This window comes from Vitis vinifera, chromosome 18 (assembly GCF_030704535.1).
Source record: "Vitis vinifera cultivar Pinot Noir 40024 chromosome 18, ASM3070453v1".
Classification (NCBI taxonomy): domain Eukaryota; kingdom Viridiplantae; phylum Streptophyta; class Magnoliopsida; order Vitales; family Vitaceae; genus Vitis; species Vitis vinifera.
The window spans coordinates 4,851,011-4,872,502 of record NC_081822.1 but is presented as its reverse complement, the minus strand read 5'-3'; the positions used below and the strand labels follow the sequence as shown (position 1 = coordinate 4,872,502).

The 21,492-nt window shown below is 41.1% G+C and overlaps 1 protein-coding gene across 4 annotated transcripts in view; it reads right to left on the bottom strand.

The window, feature by feature from the left end:
• LOC100260892 (uncharacterized) overlaps positions 1-21,410 on the bottom strand; it is a 39,709-nt gene extending 18,299 nt beyond the window's left edge. For 2 of the 4 annotated variants that reach the window (XR_788175.3, XM_002285706.4), the window contains exons 1-7: positions 21,094-21,342; positions 20,684-20,842; positions 20,193-20,310; positions 19,599-19,695; positions 17,014-17,120; positions 3,856-3,978; positions 3,575-3,728 (exon numbers count right to left, since the gene is read on the bottom strand). Coding sequence is in view for 1 of the 4 variants with exons in the window: in XM_002285706.4 (XP_002285742.1) it covers positions 3,575-3,728; positions 3,856-3,978; positions 17,014-17,120; positions 19,599-19,695; positions 20,193-20,310; positions 20,684-20,811 (727 nt within the window). In the remaining 3 variants the exon portion in view is untranslated. Of the gene's footprint in view, positions 1-3,574; positions 3,729-3,855; positions 3,987-17,013; positions 17,121-19,598; positions 19,696-20,192; positions 20,311-20,683; positions 20,843-21,093 lie in introns of those variants that run through there. The other 2 variants (XR_788174.3, XR_788176.1) reach the window with 2 other exon arrangements.
• Positions 21,411-21,492: the final 82 nt, after the last annotated feature.

Here is a 21,492-nt window from a genome sequence, read left to right as displayed (position 1 = left end):
TGTCGCCAGCCTGGATGGGAAAAAGCTTCATGGGTGCTCTTTGGAAGAGAAACAGAGGATATAGCAGAAACAAAAGCAGAATAGGGTGAAGATAATCGATGATAACTCAAAAAATTGTAAATAGGATGAGGATTACGAGTAGAGCGAGTACCTTTCCGAACAGCAATGGGTAAGTCATTAGGAGAAGGCAGAGCCGGGGCAGGTGAAGCCGAAGGGATAGGAAGTGAGTCAGCAGGTGCCTCAGGAAAAGGGAGAGGAGCAACGACACGAGGGCGACGATGATAAACCTGAAGTGGTCGAGGGGGCATAGCATCAGGTGGGGAGACAATGGGAATGGGCAAGACTTCAGAAACAGGAAGAGACTCAGAAGTGGTGGAAAAGAATGGTGAGTCCTCAAAGAAGGTGATATCAGCAGAGATAAAGTACCGATGAGTCTCAAGGGAATAACAACGATAACCCTTCTGAAGTCTGGAATATCCCAAGAAGAGGCACTTCATGGCTTTGGCGGAAAGCTTGTCCTGTCCAGGAGTGAGAATATGAACAAAGCAAGTACAACCAAAGACACGAGGAGGAAGGAAATAAAGTGGTTGGTTAGGGAAAAGAAGGGAGTGAGGAATCTGATCGTGTAAAACAGAGGAGGGCATACGATTAATCAAATAACAAGCGGTAAGAACAGCGTCCCCCCAAAAACGAAAAGGAACATGATTATGGAGGAGGAGAGTACGAGCTGTCTCAACAAGATGTCGATTCTTGCGTTCAGCTACCCCATTTTGTTGAGGAGTATGAGCACAAGAAGACTGATGAAGAATCCCATGATGAGACATAAACGAAGTAAATTGGGCTGAAAAATATTCCCTGGCATTGTCACTGCGTAACACACGAATAAAAATATTGAACTGGGTTTGGATTTCAGTATAAAATTTCTGGAAAATAGAGAATAACTCAGCTCGATTTTTCATTAAGAATAACCAAGTACATCGAGAATAGTCATCAATGAAAGTGACAAAATACTGAAATCCTAAAGTAGACGCAGTCCGACAAGGACCCCAAACATCAGTGTGGACAAGCTCAAAAGGAGACTTTGCCCGATTATTCAAACGCTTTGGGAACGAGACACGAGTATGTTTCCCAAGCTGACATGACTCACACAGAAGCGACGACAAAGTGGAAAAACGAGGAACCATCTTCTGGAACTTGGAGAGACTAGGGTGGCCCAGACGATTGTGAATGAGGAAAGGAGCATCAGTGGAAATGCAAACTGCAGGAGATGAATCTGAGGTGAGGTGATAGAGGCCTTGAGACTCACGTCCTATGTCAATCGTCTTCCCCGTACTCCGGTCCTGCAAGGTCACAAATTTATCAGAAAAGGTGATAGAGCAATTAAGAGTACGAGTGATTTTGCTGATGGAAATAAGATTAAAAGGACATTCAGGAGTATAAAGGACAGAAGTGAGAGGTAGAGAAGGCAAAGGAAGGGCCAAACCAATACCTTTAGCCACAGTTTGAGAACCATTAGCTAAGGTAACAGTAGGTAAATCAGAGGTAGTAGTAATAGAGGAGAAAAGATCCTTATTACCAGATAGGTGATCAGATGCTCCAGAATCTAGAATCCAGGGTCCAAGAGAAGATGTGTGGGTAAGGCAGGCAGAGGCATTACCAGGCTGGGCAACAGAGGCAATAGAAGCCTGAGATGTCTGAGATGCGGAGGAGCTCGGAGGCTGAGGCAGCGGAGAATCAGAGGACTGGGCCATATGGGCAGTGCGAGGAGGTCTTCCATGTAACTGATAGCAACGATCGCGAGTGTGGCCAAGTTTATTGCAATAGGTGCAATGAGGACGTTGGCCTCTACCTCGGGTACCACTGCGTCCTCCTCGAGAGGTAGTTTGAGAAACTAACACAGAAGAATCTGAAGTGCTATCAGATGGCAAAGTCTGAGTGGACGAGATACGGAGGAGGCGAGCAAACACATCATCCAAGGACGGAACTGATGAACTACCAAGAATCTGATCACGAATAGGCTCAAGATCCGGACGGAGACCGATTAGAGTAAGGACCATGAAGAACTTGTCAAGCTGTGTTTGTTGAGCCCCAACATCAGGAGTAAGAGGCATCACAGTCAAGAACTGCTCCTTAAGAGAGGCAATCTGGCCAATATAAGTAGATAGATCCAAGTCCTGTTGGCTGAGATGGACAATAGCAGAAGCCACCTTATAAAGACGCTGGATATCATTCGTGTATAATCCTTTGGCCTGAGTCCAAAATTTAAAACAAGTTTTATAGGCCTGAAGATGAAGAAGAATTCGGGGATCAACCGATTGCCATAATACACTACACAACTGTGCATCTATCTTCCTCCACTGTACGCGGTCGACCTCAGGGATATCTGCCTCCTGTGTAATCAAGTGATCCTCATATCCTTGACCCATAAACCAAAGTTCAACAGAGGCAGACCAGGAAAGATAATTTTCACTCCCAACTAGTTTCTCCGAAGTAATCATAGGAGATCCAGATATGACAGAGGAAAAAATGGAAGCTTTAGTAGCCATATCCACTTATCTGGAGAATGAAGTATGTTTGGATCAAAGAGAGCCCTAATACGGCTTCAGATTGCAGCGTGGCACCACCGAAAAAGGGAGACGGCCTCAGATCGCGGTGTGATACCACCAGAAAGGGAGAAGAACACTTCCCAAGGCACGTGCAGGGATTGGAGTGGAGAAAAAGTGGTCGGAGCTTCGCCGGAAAGACTGTTTGGAGGGCCGACGGAGACAAAAATCCCCAAAAGAGGTACGTGCAGGGCTCGGATGGGAGAACCAGGGAGGTGGGAAGGCTGATCGGCGTCAGGCGAAGCTGGAGGAGGAGGCACGTCGCCGGAAAAGCTCTCACGCGCCCCCACGCGCCGGCGCGTGAGATTCAACCGCCGACCGGAAAATTGCGCGTGGCCGGCGCGTGGCTGCTCTTTTGGTGCTGGTGCCTTCACAAAAGTTGGAGATCTCCTCCAGGCGCTCCTTCTGGTATGGTCGGTGTCGGAAAAATAGGTCGCCGGAATTTCGCCGGAAATTTCGCCGGAAAGTTGCCGGAAAATTTCGCCGGAAAATTTTCCAGCGGTGAGTGGTTTCTAACGACGATCCGACTGACCGGAAAGTATTGGGAGATGGGGAAGGTGACCGGAAAGAAACACGGTCACCGGAAGGTTTCCCGGAGTTGATGACACGGAAAACAGGAAAGAATTAGGTTTTCTTCCTTGGCTCTGATACCATGTTGAGAGAGAGAGAGAGAAAGGAGAAAAACCTTATTCACATTCATTGTAATCTCTACTTACAATTGAGAGATATATATATACAAGGCTAGGAGTCCTAACTACCATACATGTGACCTATATTAACAAGGAAAGATAGTATACTATACATACATTATATTCAACAAAAACAATCAAAACTATGGAATAATAGTATGTTTCAAAAAATAAAATATACATTTTAAATTCTAATGTAAGAACTCATTATATAGATGGTTCAGATGAAGAAGCAACCAAAGATAGACTTTGGCATGAAAATTCAGCATGTTTGTGAATTACCTTTAAAGCGGTCATCAGGATAAACAGGGACATCAAAGTAGATCAATCCCCGTCGGAAAAGACCCTTTACAACATCAGGATCAAAAAGGACAAATGAGTTTGCTTCTTCCTTACATACTTTATCTATTGTCGCCATTTCTTCTTCTGAGAGTTTCTACAGTAACAGGGAAAAATATAGTTAGAACAAATCACAAACTCTCTCTGTAAGCATTTGAATACAATCTTAAGCAGTTCATTTGGATAAGCAAATCCTTTACTCAATACTTCATGAATCACCTCACCTTAAATTCTTCCAAGGTAAAGTTGACAAGACATACTCCCCACCATGGTTCAATTGCAAAGTCCACAGGCTGTGTGGGTAATAGTTCTTTAGCGATTGACTTATTCAGCTTCCACATAATTTTCTGGACAGCTCCAAAAATAGTAAATGATAGGTAAGAAATAATAAATATAGTCCACCTCTATATTATAACTTGCAAATAAATCTTAAACATATGAGTTCTCTAAATTAATCCTCACGCTATAGAATCAATGATGACAGCAAGTACTGTTACAGCAAAACTCCAGAAACTGGATTTTCCCCCTTCTTTTATGATAGGCACAGCCACACAAGAAACAGAATAATTTAGCAAGATGAAAGGAGTTCATCCAAGTTAATGATCAACCTTGTGCTTTTCCTTTTCTTGTACCTTCTGTGCTTTGATTCTCTTCCTACAAGGTGCTTTCGCCTTCTATCCTTTTTTCTTTTTTCTTTTTTCGTTCCTTTTTTTTTATAAGCAAATAGAATACTAATGAAAAGCACCTAACAGAAAAGGGGCTGCACCCTTGTACATGGGGACTCTACAAAGCACATCACCCGACAACTTTAGAGAGAGAAAAGGTACAATAGGCCAAAATGCCACCTACCCCATTACCCAAACAATCAAATCCAGAAAAGAAGAATGAGACCCATTGGATATGCGTATGTGTCTAGGTGTTTGATCCTTCACAACTCAAATTTTAGGATACAGGGACTTAGCTAAAAGGGATCCAAAAAAAGGACACAAGTATTGGGATACAGCATAATAAAAGAAAAGTTAATTAAAAATAAATTGGAAGTGAAGATTTTTTTGATAGATAAAGAAGAAAAATCGGAAGGGAAGATATCCTTTTTAAAAGCTCTCATCTTTATCCTCTAATCCCCTTTTTTCCTCACATTCCTAAATATTCTTACAAAAATTCACTTTTCAATTAACTCTTCTTTTTATCAAATGTAATTATTACTAAGAAAATTCAAAGAATAAGAGAATATCAATGAAAAAATCAAACAGCCACACCCAAAGCAAAATAGGAGTATTTGAATACCCACAACCAGGTCATGTCATGTCGACACATGTACGTTAGGTGAAATTCAAGGATCTAAGCATCATAGACCACCGTTACCATCTCCACTCACCTCAAAGAAAGGAATTGATATGTCAATGCTCCTTCCAATAGCTCAACACCTTTAAAGGTCCTACTCTTCTCTTTCCATACACACCAAAATAAGCATAGAAGAGTCATCCTCCAAAACTCCTTCATTCTTTCCCACAAAACTACCATGCCATCCAAGCAATTGTTCCTTAAACCATTTAAAGAGAGTCCACCATCATACCCAAAAAGGGAGGACAATAAAAATCATAAACTTCTTACATAAATGAGGATGTTATTATTTGTTTGCACATACTATATCTATTCACTAGAACCACCCCCAAGTCACACTTTAGAATGAGCAGCTTAAGCCCAAATTTCTTTAGAAGAAAGTAAAATCAAGTCCCCAAATCATAGCAAAAGATAAAAAGGACTTCACAAAGGGAATGGCCTTCTTGGTTGTTGTCAGCTCCTTAGCCTCTTGACCCGATGACGGAGAAAAGGGCCTCATGGGTAGGCCTTGCAACCATGAGGATCCCAGGTGGAGAAGCAGGGAAAACCTGAAGCTTTGGTGGTTCACGCCCCAAGAAGCCAAATGAGAAGACTGATGCAAGTCGCGGGCGTACCAGACGCAGGCCACATGTGCACCAAACGAGCACCAGGCGCAAGCCGTGCGCACACTAGTCCCACATCCGCGCGTGAACCAGTCCGCACTCACACGCACACTTGACGCACATCCTGCACATGAGGCACGTTGGTGATAGTGCAAACAAAGGGTGAGGTTTTTATGGAATATAACTATTATTTATTTTAATATTCCATTACGTCTCCTCAAGGGGGTCTGATGTCTCCTCCAGACATCTTGAGAATGGCCCGTATTGCTCTTTAAGGTGGGAAGTGTAGGTGACTCAAGGGAGCACCAAGGCCAAGACTTGGCCACACCAAGGGGCACCATGGCACGGCATTAGGCGTGCCTAAGACACTTGGAAGGCACACTAGCACACACACATGGGCTCCACGACATATGTGGTGTGCACCCCATGGCCACAACAACACGGGGCTTGGTGTGAACTACCTCTTCCCCGAGCTGGCACGAGGACGCCTAAAAGACTCCTGCACTAAGCCGGTTCGAGAAGCCATGGGTGCAATGCCATAGCTTGGTGGGGCACTAGACATGCAGCCAACTCAGACTCATGATGCCTATGCATGGCACAAGGGCACACTGCCCTATGCAAGGGGATAGAATAGTCATGGGCGCAATGCCATGGCCCAATGACGTGGATCAGTGACTTGGTGGGAAACTGAGGCAACAAGTAAGATTGTTAGTGCATGGCATGGACAAGGCAACAGTGAGCCTTGACTGACAAAGGGAGCTATCACATGCCTTAAGCCATGGGCACCTTGACATGGCATGGGCTTGAGCATCAGTGTGGGGAAGGCACGTTGATGCACCAAACACACTTGATCAGCTTATGAGAGCACGTTGCTGATTCAGAGAGCCTAGTCAGAGACACCTTGATGAGCACCCGTTCATAGGAGGCACCTTACGATGGAGGGAGGCATCTTGTTAGGAGGACTCACCAACGGCTCAATGAGAAAGGGCTTGAAGGAATAGCAGTTGGCTAGTGGCAGCAGGATTGATCAGTGCAGCACATGAGATGGCAGTAGCTAAACTCAGCAACAAGGAACTGGTAGATAGCTGAGAAACTAATGGCTGGTGCGAAAGGACACCTTAGTTCGGAGGGAAGCATGTCTCCAGATAACCTCCAGCAGGTAGGCTGGGTGTCTCTTATAAAAACCTCCCTGCATACTTGAGACAAAGTGTTGTATGCATCTATTGAATGCTTAGGGTGTAGGCATTGTAGTCTCCGACTCTTGCAATGTGTTGAGAAACTTTGGAACGATTTTGTATCTTTAGAATAACACAAGTTGGAAAGCATTCTCATAATTGCTTTGGCCTAGTTACGCTACTTTTATAAAGGCTTAAGGGAAAGATTGGCTAAGAAAGGTGTCTTAACACCACACACTCAGTGAAAATTTTTGGGTGATTCCAAGGGGTGCGACAAATGGTATCAAAGCAAGTACCAAAGATGGCTAATGGTAGTGCAACGGAAGTCTTGCGGAAAAGGATTGCTCGGATGGAAGAAGTGCTAGGAGAATGGCCAAGTGAGAATGGCATTGTGGCCTCGTGGGTAGAGCACACTGTGGGGGAAATCCAAGTGCGGAGAAGTTTGTTGGAGACACATGATCAATTCTTTGAGGAGAAGGTTGTTGGTTTGAAGACAGATATCCAGTCCCTGATGGATGACTTCAAAGGCACCCCACGGTCTTATGGAGAAGACATTACAGTCCTCAAGAAGGCAGTGTTGCAGGGATCCTCCTCAAGCTCTGAAGCCCCTCCCAAAATCTGGGTCCTAGAGCTTAAGGGTTTCAATGGTAACATGAATGTAAAGGAGTTGAAGAATTTCTTATAAGACATGGAGCAATTCTTTAAGGTTGCTCACGTCTCTGATGGTGAGAAAATTTTCATTACTAGTATGTATCTGACTGGTGATGCAAAACTCTGGTGGCGAACGAGGATGAAGGATGATGCAAAGTCTGGAAGGCCCCAAATCACCACTTAGGAAACTCTGAAGAAGGAGTTGAAGGACCAATTCCTCCCTACCAACATTGCTTGGGTGGCCAGAAAGTCATTGAAGAGACTAAGACACACCGGATCCGTGATGAAATATGTCAAGGAATTCAGTTCCTTGATGTTGGACATTAAAACCATGACAGAAGAAGACAAGCTCTTCAATTTCATGTCCGGACCGCACGAATGGGCTCAGACTGAACTTCGGAGGGGTTCATGATCTCCCTGCTACCATGGCTGCAATAGATTGCTTAGTGGATTATAAGATGGGTGGCACCATCTCCACTATGCAAAAATCTAAGTCATAAGGAGGCAAAAAGGCTAAGATTGAGGGCAAGACTTCTAGGAAGTCAAGGTGGAAGAAACAAAATAGGAAGGGTGATGCAGTGGCCAAACCAGCGGAGAAGACCACCAAATTTGTGCAGCAAACCACCCGGATGGCAGGATGCTTCATTTGCAATGACCCACACAAAGCCAGGGACTGCCCCAAAAAGAGAGAAACTCTCAACCCTTGTGATTACAGACGACAAGGGAGATTCTGACTCAGAGACCCCTCCTAGAGTCAACCTACTGCAACTCTTAAATGTTATTCATGGTGAGACTCCTGTCCAAAAGTCACAAATGCATGTGCATGCAGTTGTGAATGGTGTGCAAGTCAAGGCTATAGTAAATAGTGGTCACTCACAATTTTGTGGCCACCAAAAAGGCAACCAAATAGGGATTGAAACTGGAAGATGACACCAGTCAAATCAAAATAGTCAATAGCAAAGCCTAAAAGATCCATGGTGTAGCCAAGAACTGTGCAAGTTGTTGACTAGAAGGGCACTTGCAGCTTACTCTGTGTGCCCTTGGACAATTTCAATCTAATCTTGGGCATAGACTTCTTCTTGAAGGCTAAGGTGGCCTTGATCCCGCATCTTAGTGGCTTGATGGTATTAAATGAAGTCAGCCCTGCTTTGTGCAGGCCTTAAGGGCAAACAATGGCGATAAAGGTCAGCTTGAGATGTTATCTGCTATCCAATTAAAGAAGGGTTTGAAGAGAGGTCAAGAGACCTATGTTGCAGCTTTGATCAAGATCAAGGAGGGGCAGTCTATGGAATTCCTTGATTCAATGGTCAAGATTCTTAAGGAGTTCAAAGATGTGATGCCTACAGAACTTTCCAAGGGGTTGCCACCCCGGCGACCCATTGACCACAAGATAGAACTGTTGCCTGGAACAAAACCCCCAGCTCAAGCCCCTTACAGGATGTCCCCTATAGAGTTACTGGAACTATGGAAATAGTTGAAAGAGTTGTTGAATGTAGGCCTGATTCAACCCTCGAGGGCTCCATATGGTGCACCAGTGTTGTTCCAGAAAAAGCATGATGGCTCTTTGCACATGTGTTTGGACTACAAGGCCCTCAACAAAGTCACCATAAAGAACAAATACTCGATCCTGTTGGTACCCGAGTTGTTTGGCAAATTGTCAAAAACTTCATACTGCACTAAGTTGGATCTGAGATCGAGCTATTTGCAAGTGTGGATTGCAGCACGAAATGAGGAGAAAACCATTTGCGTAACTCGGTATAGCTCATTCAAGTTTCTGGTAATGCCCTTTAGGCTAACAAATGCTTTTGCTACTTTTTATAATTTGATGAATGATGTCTTGTTTGATTACTTGGATGCATTTGTGGTAGTCTATCTAAACGATATTGTAGTGTACAGTCAGACTATAACAGAAAATGAAAAGCATATGGGGATGGAGTTCCAACGACTGAGGGAGCATAGGCTTTATGTAAAGCTAGATAAATGAGAATTTGCTCAGGAGCAAATCTCATTTCTAGGACACAAGATCAGTGCAGGTCTGATCAAAATGGATGAAGGCAAGGTGCAAGCTATTAAGGAGTGGCCAGTCCCTAGCAAGTTGACAGAGTTACAATCCTTCCTCAATCCAACCAACTATTACAGAAGGTTCATCAAAGGATACTCAAAAATGGTGTCTCCCCTCATTGACCTACTAAAAAATAACAAGAAGTGAGACTAGAGCATGCGGTGTCAGATGGCCTTTAAAGGCCTGAAGAAAGCCATCTCCACTAAGCCTGTGTTACGGTTGCCAGATCTTGACTTGTCATTTGAAGTCCAAACAAATGCCTCAAATAGGGCCTTGGGTGGGGTCTTGGTGCAGGAAGCACACCTTGTGGCGTTCGAAAGCATGAAATTGAATAGTGTTGAACAAAAATACTCCACTCACGAGAAGGAGATGACTGTAGTGGTTCATTGTCTGCAGCAGTGGAGGTATTACCTGCTTGGGAGCATCTTCACAGTAGTCATTGACAATGTGACCAACACCTTCTTCAAAACACAGAAGAAGCTAAGTCTCAAATAGGCTCAATGGCAGGAGTTCCTGGCTGACTTCATGTTTGAATGGTTGCATCAACCAAGAAGACACTACACAGTGGTTGATGCCTTGTGCAGAAAGGAAGTGATTGATTATATCATTGCCCTCTAAAAAGTCATCTTTGACTTCAATGAAAGGATCAAGCAGGCTGCAGAGCTTGATGCTGCCTATAGCAAGCTAAGACAACAAGTCAAAGAGGGAGCAATTAGGAGGTATTGGCTTGAAGGAGACCTCCTTATGGCTAAAGGAGGAAGGTGGTAAGTCCCTGCAGGTGGCTTGAGGAAGGAACTGTTGCGGGAAACTCATGATGCTAGATGGGCAGGCCATCCCAGTGAAGAAAGGACTTTGCCATTGCTTGCCAAATCCTACTACTGGCCAAAGACGAGTGAGGATGTACGGGCTTATGTGAGATCCTGCCTAGTCTGTCAAATGGACAAGACCGAGAGGAAAAAGGTTGTAAGGTTGCTGCAGCACCCCCCACCATCATTCCAGAGAAGCCTTGGGAAAGCATCTCCATGGACTTCATCATCGGATTCTCAAAGGTTTGTGACTTCAAATCTATCTTTGTTGTTGTGGATAGATTTTCTAAATACTCTATGTTTATACTTGCTCTTGATGCATGTCCCACAAAAGAAGAGGCTAGGTTGTTCTTCAGCCATGTTGTGAAGCACTTTGGGTTGCCTCGAGGCATAGTGAGTGATCGGGATACACAGTTCACAGGCCTGTTCTGGATTGAGTTGTTCAAACTCTTGGGTTCAAAGTTGAAGTTTTCTACAGCCAATCATCCTCAGACTAATGGGTAGACAAAGAGGATTAATGTCTTATTGAAGGAGTATCTCCAGCACTATGTGACAGCAACACAAAAGAACTGGGTGGATTTACTTGACATTGCCCAATTATGTTACAATTTATAGAGAAGTTCAGCAACAGGGATGAGTCCCTTTGAATTGGCTATTGGGGTACAGCCAAGGATGCTTTTGGAGGTAGCTAAGCAAAAGACTGGAGGAAATAACCCTACAGCATACAAGTTGGCTCGGTCTCGAAAGGAGATGTTCGATGAGGCCCAAGACAGTTTGGAAAAAGTAGTCAAACGGATGAAGAAGTATGCAAACCATGATAGGTGGCCCTTGGAATTTCAGGTTGGAGACAAAGTCCTCCTGAAATTGACTCCTTAGATATGGAAGAAGATTAGCAACAAAACAACGCATAGGGGTCTGATTCCTAAATATGACAGACTGTTCGAGGTGATAAAAAGGGTGGAGCGGGTGGCTTATATGTTGAAACTACCAGAAATGATCAAGTTTTACCCGACCTCCCATGTTAGTTTCCTGAAACCATACTATGAAGACCCAGACACAAAGAGGGTACAGACAAAGCGAGCCCCTCCCTTGGTCATGAAACAATTTGATCAAGAGGTGGAGAAGATCTTGGATCATAGGACCATGGGATGTAGCAGAAAGAATCGACGAACTGATTTTCTTGTTCAGTGGAAGAGGACTTCAAAATCATAAACTACTTGGAAGAGATATGTTACCTTGTGGCAGTTTGAGAAGGCGATTCAGGCATACTTGCAGTCGACGAGGGCGTCAACTTCAGTAAGCGGGGGTGGGTTTGTTAGCCCTTTAGCCTCTTGACCCAATGACGAAGAAAAAGGCCTCATGGTTAGGCCTTGCACCCGTGAGGATCCCAAGTGGAGAAGCAAGGAAAGCCTGAAGGTTTTGGTGTGCACCAGACGAGCACCAGGCACAGGGCAGGCCCGCACTAGTCCTGCGCCCCACGCACAGCTGTCTCGTACCCACACGCGCACAAAGTCGCACCCATACACACACCAGGCCACACCCGCACGCACATTTGGCGCACATTCTGCACACAAGGCACGTTAGTGACAATGCAGATGAAGGGTGAGGTTTTTATGGAATATAAATATTATTTATTTTAATATTCTATTAAGACCCTCAAGGGGGTCTAATGTCTCCTCCGGACATCTTGAGAATGGTTTGTATTGCTCTTTAAGGAGGAGGTGGGTGACTCAAGGGGGCACCAAGGCCAAGCCTTGGCCGCACCAAAAGGGCGCCATGGCACGGCTTTGGGCGTGCCTAAGACACTTGGAAGGCACACTAGCACGCACACATGGGCTCCTCGACATATGCGGCGTGCACCTCAAGGCCACAACGACACAGGACCTGGTGCGAACTACCTCCTCCCTGCACTAACATGAGAGCACCTAAAAGACTCATGCATTGAGCCGATTCGAGAAGCCATGGGCGCAATGCCATGGCTCAGTAGGGCACTAAACATGCGGCCAACTCAAACTCATGACGCCTATGCATGGCACAGGGGCACAATACCCCGTGCAAGGGGATACAATAGCCATGGGCGCAATGCCATGGCACAATGCTGTGAATCAGTGGCTTGGTGGGAAACTGAGGCAACGGGCAAGATTGATAGTGCATGGCATGGACAAGGCAACAGTGAGCCTTGACTAACAGAGGAAACTATCACATGCCCTAGGCCATTGGCACCTTGACATGACATGAGCCCGAGCATCAATGTGGGGAATGCACATTGATGCACCAAACACACTTGATCAGCTGATGAGAGCACATTGCTGATTTGGAGAGCTTGGTCAAAGACACCTTGATGAGCACCTATTCAAAGGAAGCACCTTACGCGGAGGAGGCATCTTGTTAAGTAGACTCACCAATGGCTCAATGAGAAAGGGTTTGAAGGAACAGCAGTTGCTAATGGCAGCAGGATTGATCAATGCAGCACATGAGATGGCAGTAGCTAAACTTAGCAACAGGGAACTGGCAGATAGCTACGAAGCTGTTGGCTGGTGCGAAAGGACACCTCAGTTCGGAGGGGTGTCTCCAACTGGGTGGTTATGGGTGGTTATGTAACCACCAATAGGCTTGCCTGGTTTAAACTTTGAAAGGTAACTATAGGTTGGGTGTCTCTTATAAAAAACCCCCTACATCCTGAGACAAAGTATTGTATGTATCTATTGAATGCTTAGGGTGTAAGCATTGTAGCCTCTGACTCTTGCAAAGTGTTGAGACACTTTGGAACGATTTTGTATCTAGTAGATGATTGGAATAACACAAGTTGGGAAGCATTCTCATAATTGCTTTGGCCTGGTTACACTGCTTTTATAAAAGCTTAGGGGTAAGGTTGGCTAAGAAAGGTGTCTTAGCACCGTACACTCAGTGAAAAATTTTGGGTGATTCCCAAGGGTGTGACAATTGCCCACTACACCATCATATCCTAACAATTTTGCTTAATAGTAGATGGATAGATATGCTGCAAAAGGGATTCCATTGATATCAATTCATAATCTTGAAACTTCCTTCTGAATATAGGCAAAGCTATAATGATCCACAACCTAAGCACCTTTGTGCAAAGCTATAACGATCCACAACCTAAGCATCTTCGTGCAAAGCTATAACGATCCACAACCTAAGCATCTTTGTGCAAAGCTATAACAATCCTTTAATGCCAACTTCCCACATCAGACGTCAAGTCAAAACTTGGTCGTCCCCTTGCCTATCTCAAGGAAAATTCTAACAAATAAGTGATCTGATACTTAGCTACTGGCTTTCCAAGGATTTGTCCCATATATCTCCCTCCCCATCCTAGAGCACCAACCCTCTTCACCTCCTTAAACTCATTAATAATGACTCTACTACAAATGTTATTTTACTCTATAAAAAAAACCAGCACCATTTTTTCAACAATGCTTTGTTAAGTATAGAAAGATTTCCACTACTTAGCCCACCATGAGATCTTAAGGAGCATATGGAAGTCCAGTTCACTAAGTGAATTTTCCCCTCAAAAGGCCAGCCCTCGCACAAAAAGTTGCATTGATACTTATCCAATCTTTTCCTCATTCTGCTTGGAATCACAAAGGAAGGCAAAGTATAGTGGTAAACTTCAAAGAGTGTTCTTGAGCAATGTGAAGTGCCTAGAGCAAACCTAATTAAGCTGAAGGCAATGTGATGAGCATGACCCTCTAAGGTCTGTTCAAGAAAGGAGGGGTAGGAGGTTGCCGAGAAGGGGCTTTTTGTGTGAAGGAGAGGAAAAAATGTAGATTATATCCTCCTTCATTGTTCCAAAGTAATCACATAGTAGTACAACGTAGCTGCAGCCCCTGGCTACTCATGTCTTCCATGGAGTATTTGAGGTGTATTGGGTTTCTTAAACTCAAGTGGAAAGGCAATTTTCACTGTTCCTTAAGGAAAGAACCAAATTCTGAGATAACACTTTTCATTTTTGACCCCCCCAAAAGCACATAGTGTTCAAACATTAACTAAGGAGTGGTTGGGAAAAATTTAACAAGAAATGCCTATGAAAATGGTAGATCGCATCACCTTTCACCTATCATCGCATGCTTCTCCAATATTGTTGTAAAATTCTAGACCCAATTTCAAACCTAACATTAAAGGACCACAGAAGAAGTACAGTGTGCCTAAAGGATTCCCCTTTCATTAATATTGTATGGCAAATGTCGCCTTTGATAATGATAAAATCAAAGTTCATGTTTTGAAGAGTATGGCTTGAGTTCTTCAACAATTTGGTAATAAAATATGAAATACCAGAACGATTGCCATCGACCATGGGAGATGGTCAAACAAAAGTTGTGGCAGATGATGAGGTTGGAGAGTGTGGCTCGTGGACTCAACCTTAGAAAAGGCTGCCATTGAGTAATTAAACAATAGTTTTGATAACCAAATAAACTCTATATATATATTTTCTATAGATAAAACCAATTTCATTAAAAAATAAAAAGCGCCAATATGACGTACCAAAGTACACAAGATGTATATGAATAGTGCCTAATAGCACAAAAACCGAGAAAGAAATAACACCCTCACTTTACAAGAACCCAACCACTCAACAAAATCAAGTAAAGACGTAGAATTTATTTCTATGTTTTGCGTTACCCAAGTAAACAAATTTCTAAGGAAGAACATCTTCAAAAAAATAGTTGAATGCTTCTCGTTATCGACCGGAGAATCCTTTCCTTCTAAACCGTCCAAAAGATACATAATGGAGCTACTCTCCAAACCTTTTTACGTTTTTTGCCCACAAACAACCATGCCAACCTAAAAAAGCCTCCTTAACAGTAGCAGCTTGCACCCAATGGACACCAAAAAGATCAAACAGCAACTACCAAAAGATCCTAACCAGTGAATAATGGAGGAGGATATGATCTATGGATTCCTCCTCTTCTTTGCAAAGAAAACACCTCACCAAAAACCAACCTCTTTTTTGAATTTGATCTAAAGAAAAAACTTTGCTCCAAGAAGGCCCCACGCAAAAAAAGTCAACCTTAGAAGGAACCCACGAATTCCAAACCACCCACTTTGGAAATGAAACTAGACTCCCCAATTCCAAAGTGGCATATAAATACTTAACAGAGAAATTATTGTACAAATTTATCCACACCATCGTGTTGTCCACTTCCCAATCATTCAAAGGTCATGAAAAACAAGGGTTCCAATGACTTTCTCCCCTGTCTGATCCCAAAGATCACCACCCACGCCTCTTTTGAAACAGCTATGGCATATAAAGAAAGGAAAGAAACACATGACAGTTCATGCCTCCATATACAGAAAGTCACCAAGTCATGCAAATCACCATAACTTTTTTAACTTGTCATGATCTCCATGGATTCTTCTACGTAAATTTTAGGTTAATTCCAGAACAAGTTACTTGTGGGTACCAAGGAAAAAGGAATAATAAAGCTAGTTGGACTGGACTGCTACAGGATTGACCAGATGGCTGCTTGGTCCGCTGCCAGAAATCATTGAATCATACTGTAAAATAAAATTCAAGAGATGATGTAAAGCTTTCAGATATTGCCAGTTAGTTTCTTCAACTTGACCTTTTGAAATCTTGGTAAAATCTTTTAGCAGGGACCATTTGGTGATCTGCAAAACAGCAACCACTAAAACTATCGTTCTATGAGTTCAATTCCTAAAGGTAAAATTTGAAAAAGCCATGATTTCAACTGTCTGCGGGTAAAAATTGCCTAGTCTTGGTTCAAAGACAATGGACGGGAATGGTGTAACGACTGCCCTGCTGTCTCCGACATGGAGGCAACGTGATGAGCATGAACCTCTACGATCTATTCAAGAAAGGAGGGGTTGGAGAGGAAAAAACGGTAGATAATATCCTCCTTCATTGTTCCAAAGTCGTCATGCAACAGTTAATTTATGATCTATTTGGTGTTCAATGAGTGATGTTATCCTCGGTCAAGGGCATCCTTCAAAGTTGGCATGTATCCTTTATAGAGAAGAAGAGAAAGAAAACGTGGAGAGCAACTCCTTTGTGTTTATTTTGGACCATATGGAAGTAGAGAAACAAGAGAGCCTAGATTAGGGTATGCATAGAAGAGTACTCCTTGTCTCTGATGGATTTTAGTGATTGTTTGAACTCTAAGTAAGGCAAGAGTGGTTTTTTTGTGCCCTCTCTGCCCCTTTTGGCCTTTGGCAACTTGTATATACCATGTATACTTTTGTGCACCTTTTGATAGGCGTTATTAATACAATCATTTCTTTACCTATCAAAAAAAAAAAGTTTGTTCTTGAAAGGAAGAAAAGGAGAATTTTGTAAATCGTTAGTTTAGTCATAGTAAGTGGTTGGTTATTTAAGTCTCCTTCAGAATTTGGAAAGTTTTTTTTATTAAAATTACTCAATTTTTTCAGGAAAGTTTAGTCATAGTAAGTGGTTGGTTATTACAATTTATGTTAGACGTGTATTAACATAAACACTATCCTTTTTTTATAGGTAAACTTTTTTCTCTCTTTTATCCCTACTGGGACTCAAACTTGGAACCTCCCAGATCACTATCCCAACCCCTTCCAACTTGAACTGAGTCTCAAGGGCTAATAATATGCCATATATACAAGCATATGAACTAAATAAGATATTATTTAGTTGTCTCTTTAATTGGATCTTTAATATATCTTTTGCTCTTTTGCCTATCAAAAAAAAGATATTATCAATGTCTAGAAGCATATAAGTGCACTTGTCCACTACCTTAGATCTGCATTTATTCATGATATCAATAAATTCATTTCTTCCTATTCCTGTAAGCCGCAATGCATCAGCAGCGCTGAAATTTGGAATGCTGTCATAAGGTTGCTCTGCAAGCAATACAAAATGCATAAGAAAGTTTGGAGACAATTTACATCCAAAGCAATCAAAGAAAGCATAGATGCATCACGCACAAAAAAGTTCTAAAGCGGAATGTTGTGTGAAATGACAATAACAAGGATCCAATAAACAGTGACTAAAAATAGTTTTGAACAAGGAAATAAATGAGGACAAGACAAACATAAAAATCAAATTGCAAGAGGAGTTCAAAACAGTCTGTTTAAGGAAACATAATCAAGTTAAACCCTGTATATCAGTAACTCCTATGCTGTACATACCCTACTCTACATTAACAAGCAATAGGCATATGCCACCAGGCATAGAACATGCCATGAGCAAGAATACCATGAGTATGAGAAATATGCATCAAAAACACCAATGCCTAAGGTTCAAAGAAATAACAACTTATAAAGGATTTCTAGGAAGTGGTAACAAGCAGCTTAACTCGAACTTTCTGTTTTAAGTGCAGCAACCAAAAAGGTTTGTACTTTGTACACATTTGGATAAACAAAAGTTTACTCCTAAGAACTTTTGCTTTGTTTTTGGTTCTCTATTCCTAAAATACTGTTATGATATGACCTATGTCATACTCTGGTATTTTAGCAAACATAATCTCTGTTTTTTCACAGTAGATTAGCATATAAGCATTTGACAAAACAAAGAGATAAGGGTTAAAAATTTTGGAAAGAATTCGAATGCCAAAGTATCTAATTACATTGATACTTCCCCCTGACAAGATTAAAAGAATCTAGACTGCAAGATCTTATAAACCAAGGATGATGTATTGACTCAGTGTGCCATAACATCATCCATGTGGAAGTGGGTAGCAACTATAATTAGTTGACCAATTCTTTGATCAAAATAATGAGATTTGAAACCGCATAGTAGATCTTTTATCAACACTCTGGTTTTTACTGGTGATTTAGAAATTATGGCTTTCAGAGTGTATTGTAAATACCTTTTTGATTGGTAGCACACTAGTACTCATTGTAGCTTTTTTTCTTTCATCGATTTTCTCATCATAAAAAAAATAGTTGATCCATAATTTTCATCAAATAAGCAGCACCTACCCTATCAAGAGAAAGGGAATGATGGAATGACAGTGGCAACCAGTTGAGACTGAAGAAGATACGAAGTCAATAATCATAAGAGACAATTTTATTCAAAGAATGGAGATCACAAATGGTTAACATAAAAGGCTTATTTTTGTGCTCAATAAGATTAAAAAAACACAAGAAATTTTTCCATCCAAACATTTGTGCTTTTTCTAGCATGACTACAACTAAACTGCCTAGTTTAACCAAGCGCCGGTTAGAAGGAAATACTTGGGACAAACAATAGGCCAAATGGTTGATAGTAAATATTACTATAATGCTTCAAGATTTGGTACAACAGGGTAAGAGGAAAATTAATAAAGAAAACTTAGATCTTCACATCAAATGCAAGTTCTCATGCCACTCCTTGAAGATACTTGATCCCATACTCAAATGTACAATTTCTTCTTTTTTTATTTGTTAAAGAATTACAACCAAGGCCAACATAATCATCCTCCCTAAGCAATGAAGATGAGCCCTTCCAAGTTCACTTACAAAAGGACAAAAGAAAAAGAAAAAAATAACTTAGAGATCCTAAGTTAATTTAGTCAAATTTAGTATTAGTTTAAGTGCTATATAGAACTTATGAAGTTTCTTTGTTTATTGTCATAAATTCTTGCTTTTAGACTTTCCATTCTTTAAAAATTTCTATTTTCTAAAAATTATTTGTTCTCTAAAAAATTTTTTATCTAAAATATTTCTACCTTTCAAAAAATATTGATTTTTTTAATAAAAAAAACAATTATTTCTATTTTTTAATTCAGTTTTAGGTAAGAATTAGAATTTCTAATAAGTTACTGTGCAGTTTGAGTTTCTTTTCTTATAGTAAATTGAGTTTTTTTTGGGGCTTCTAAAGCCTATTAATAAGATATTTGATGCAAGGACAATGAATGATAAATGACTATAATTTTTTTGCCTTTAAATTTTTATGAGAAACAACAATTTCTACAAAGAATGAGAAATCATTCCAAGAAGTACACAATCCTTTATACTGCAACAATAGAATAAATATTTCCTATTAGTCTCCTAGAGTTTGGTTATGATGGATGAAGAAATTGCAAAAGCATTCTAGTGCAACAATTTATAGTCCCAACACTTAAACACAATATGCCAACAGCGCTAACACCTCAGCTCCTCTAAACGTAGGTTCAATCAGAGATTTTGTGACTAACAGGAGTGCGTTGATCAAGTAGTGAAGTAAAAGATAAGCTACAAAACAGTCATTATTAGACAGGTGATTAACTAACAGATTGCATGAGATTAAACACAGTAAAATTTCTCCATAAATACAAGTCACGGATAGTTTGACAACTATAACAGTTTCATGTATTTGTAAAGTCATATTGCATTTGTTAAAAGATAGCAACCTATTACCATTTTTCATAACCTCAAATATCATATCACAGTAATATCTGAAAGGTGATACCCTCATTACACGGCAAACATACTCTGCAAGGTGATAAGGAAACAGCTGCAAAAAAGAAAACCCAAAAAAAAAGAAAAGAGAAAATCAACAAGTAAATTGCATTTGTCCCAAGATTTTTTAAAATAGACAATAGCATTATTTGGACACTGTAGCTACATGTCCAATTTTATTGTGCATAACATGAATTAAGAAGATACACTGGGTATCAAATAGAACTTTTGTGCATAGATTCATTCAGGGAAATGACAGAACAAAAGCGGCCCTTTAACATAAAATAAATATCTAGTGCTTACATACTCACAGATCCATATCTAGTACTTTATTACTAATTTTATGGGTGCAAGTTACTCTTTCAGCCAAAATTTGTGAAAGATACAGATGCTGGAACTTCATATCCCACATTTTTTTGAGTCAACTTCCAAAAATAAATAATTAATTAATTAAAATTATCGCCGATGCTTTAATAAGAGGAAATTCGTTTTTTTTCAAAATACAACACATAGCAATACAAGAAAAAGAAAGATTTTATGTATAGTACTTACTGCTAGGTTCTTTCTCAAATAACGCATCATTTCTTCATAATATTCACTCTCTTTGCATACTTTACGGGCAAAACAAGAGTTCCATTGGAGCCTCTTCTTTATGCAATGTTCAATTATCCTGCATAAAATACAAACTATATTCACAGGTGGAAACCAACTAAAAGAGGTAAAAAGGAAAAACACTCGACCGACTCCATGAATTATTACTTAGATCTAGGAATTGTTTATCCAGCATCTAAGCGTTGATTTAACTTATTGCATAACTTGACAAAGCAGACCAACCATCACACCAACAAAAGGCATAGAATATTTGAGGTGGGTTAAGATTGCAACTTCATCAAAGCGAAGCAATGGATTAAAGCATGTACTCATAAGTTATGTTAGAGGTCAACATTTCATGTTTAGTTTCAATTCGAAATAACTATTACCAGTACAGCCCCTTGTGGATCCATAAACAAGAGGACAGTGTCTAAACAAATAAAATATATAACCTTCTGTGCCATTCTTCTTTGGAAGCTATAGTTGCTTGAAGCCGTTTCGGAAGGTTCTCCCAAGGGCTTTCCTCCCTAATTGCTTTCAAAATCAATTGTTCCTCTATTGTTGCCGGAACGCGTTGCATCTTATCCAATCACTTTATATTAATACGCTCACTGCCAATAAATCAAGCACATTAAGTGATCCCTTTTTAGAAATGATTCAATATGGCAGATCTATAAATAAGAACAAACGAAAAACATTCAACTACGCAATGAATATTGAGAATTTTCTTTGTTTTGTGAGTTTAAACAAACACGATGGGCATTGATTTCGGAATTGTGATCACGGATCGGAAGACCACAGTGCTTGAACATTTGAGCATTATCAGATGCAACAAAATATGATCCAGGGAGAACGAGTTTACCTGGATTTGTGGGAGTTGGATCAGAACTAGGGTTTGGAATTTGTTTGGAAATCTGGGAACTGGAGGAGAAAATTATTCAGTGGGACCTGTTCTCCAAATACCCAGCTATTGAAACGACGTCGTTGTTACATGCTTCGTTTCACCTGTCCCTTCCGGTTAGCTGCACTTGCTCCACAGTGGGGCATGGGGGATTGTTCTCTCTCTTGAAGCCTTGGCATTGAAATTATTGTTTCTCCAATTCACGAACCCAATACGGTGTCGTTTATATTTTCTTCGTTTTGGCCATCGTAGGAAGCATTTAAGCAGCATGATTTTATTTTATTTCCCGTTTATCACCTTACGTTATGTCAAATGCCTCGATTTTGGAGTTTTAAGCCAAAACACTTTCGAAGAAAAAAA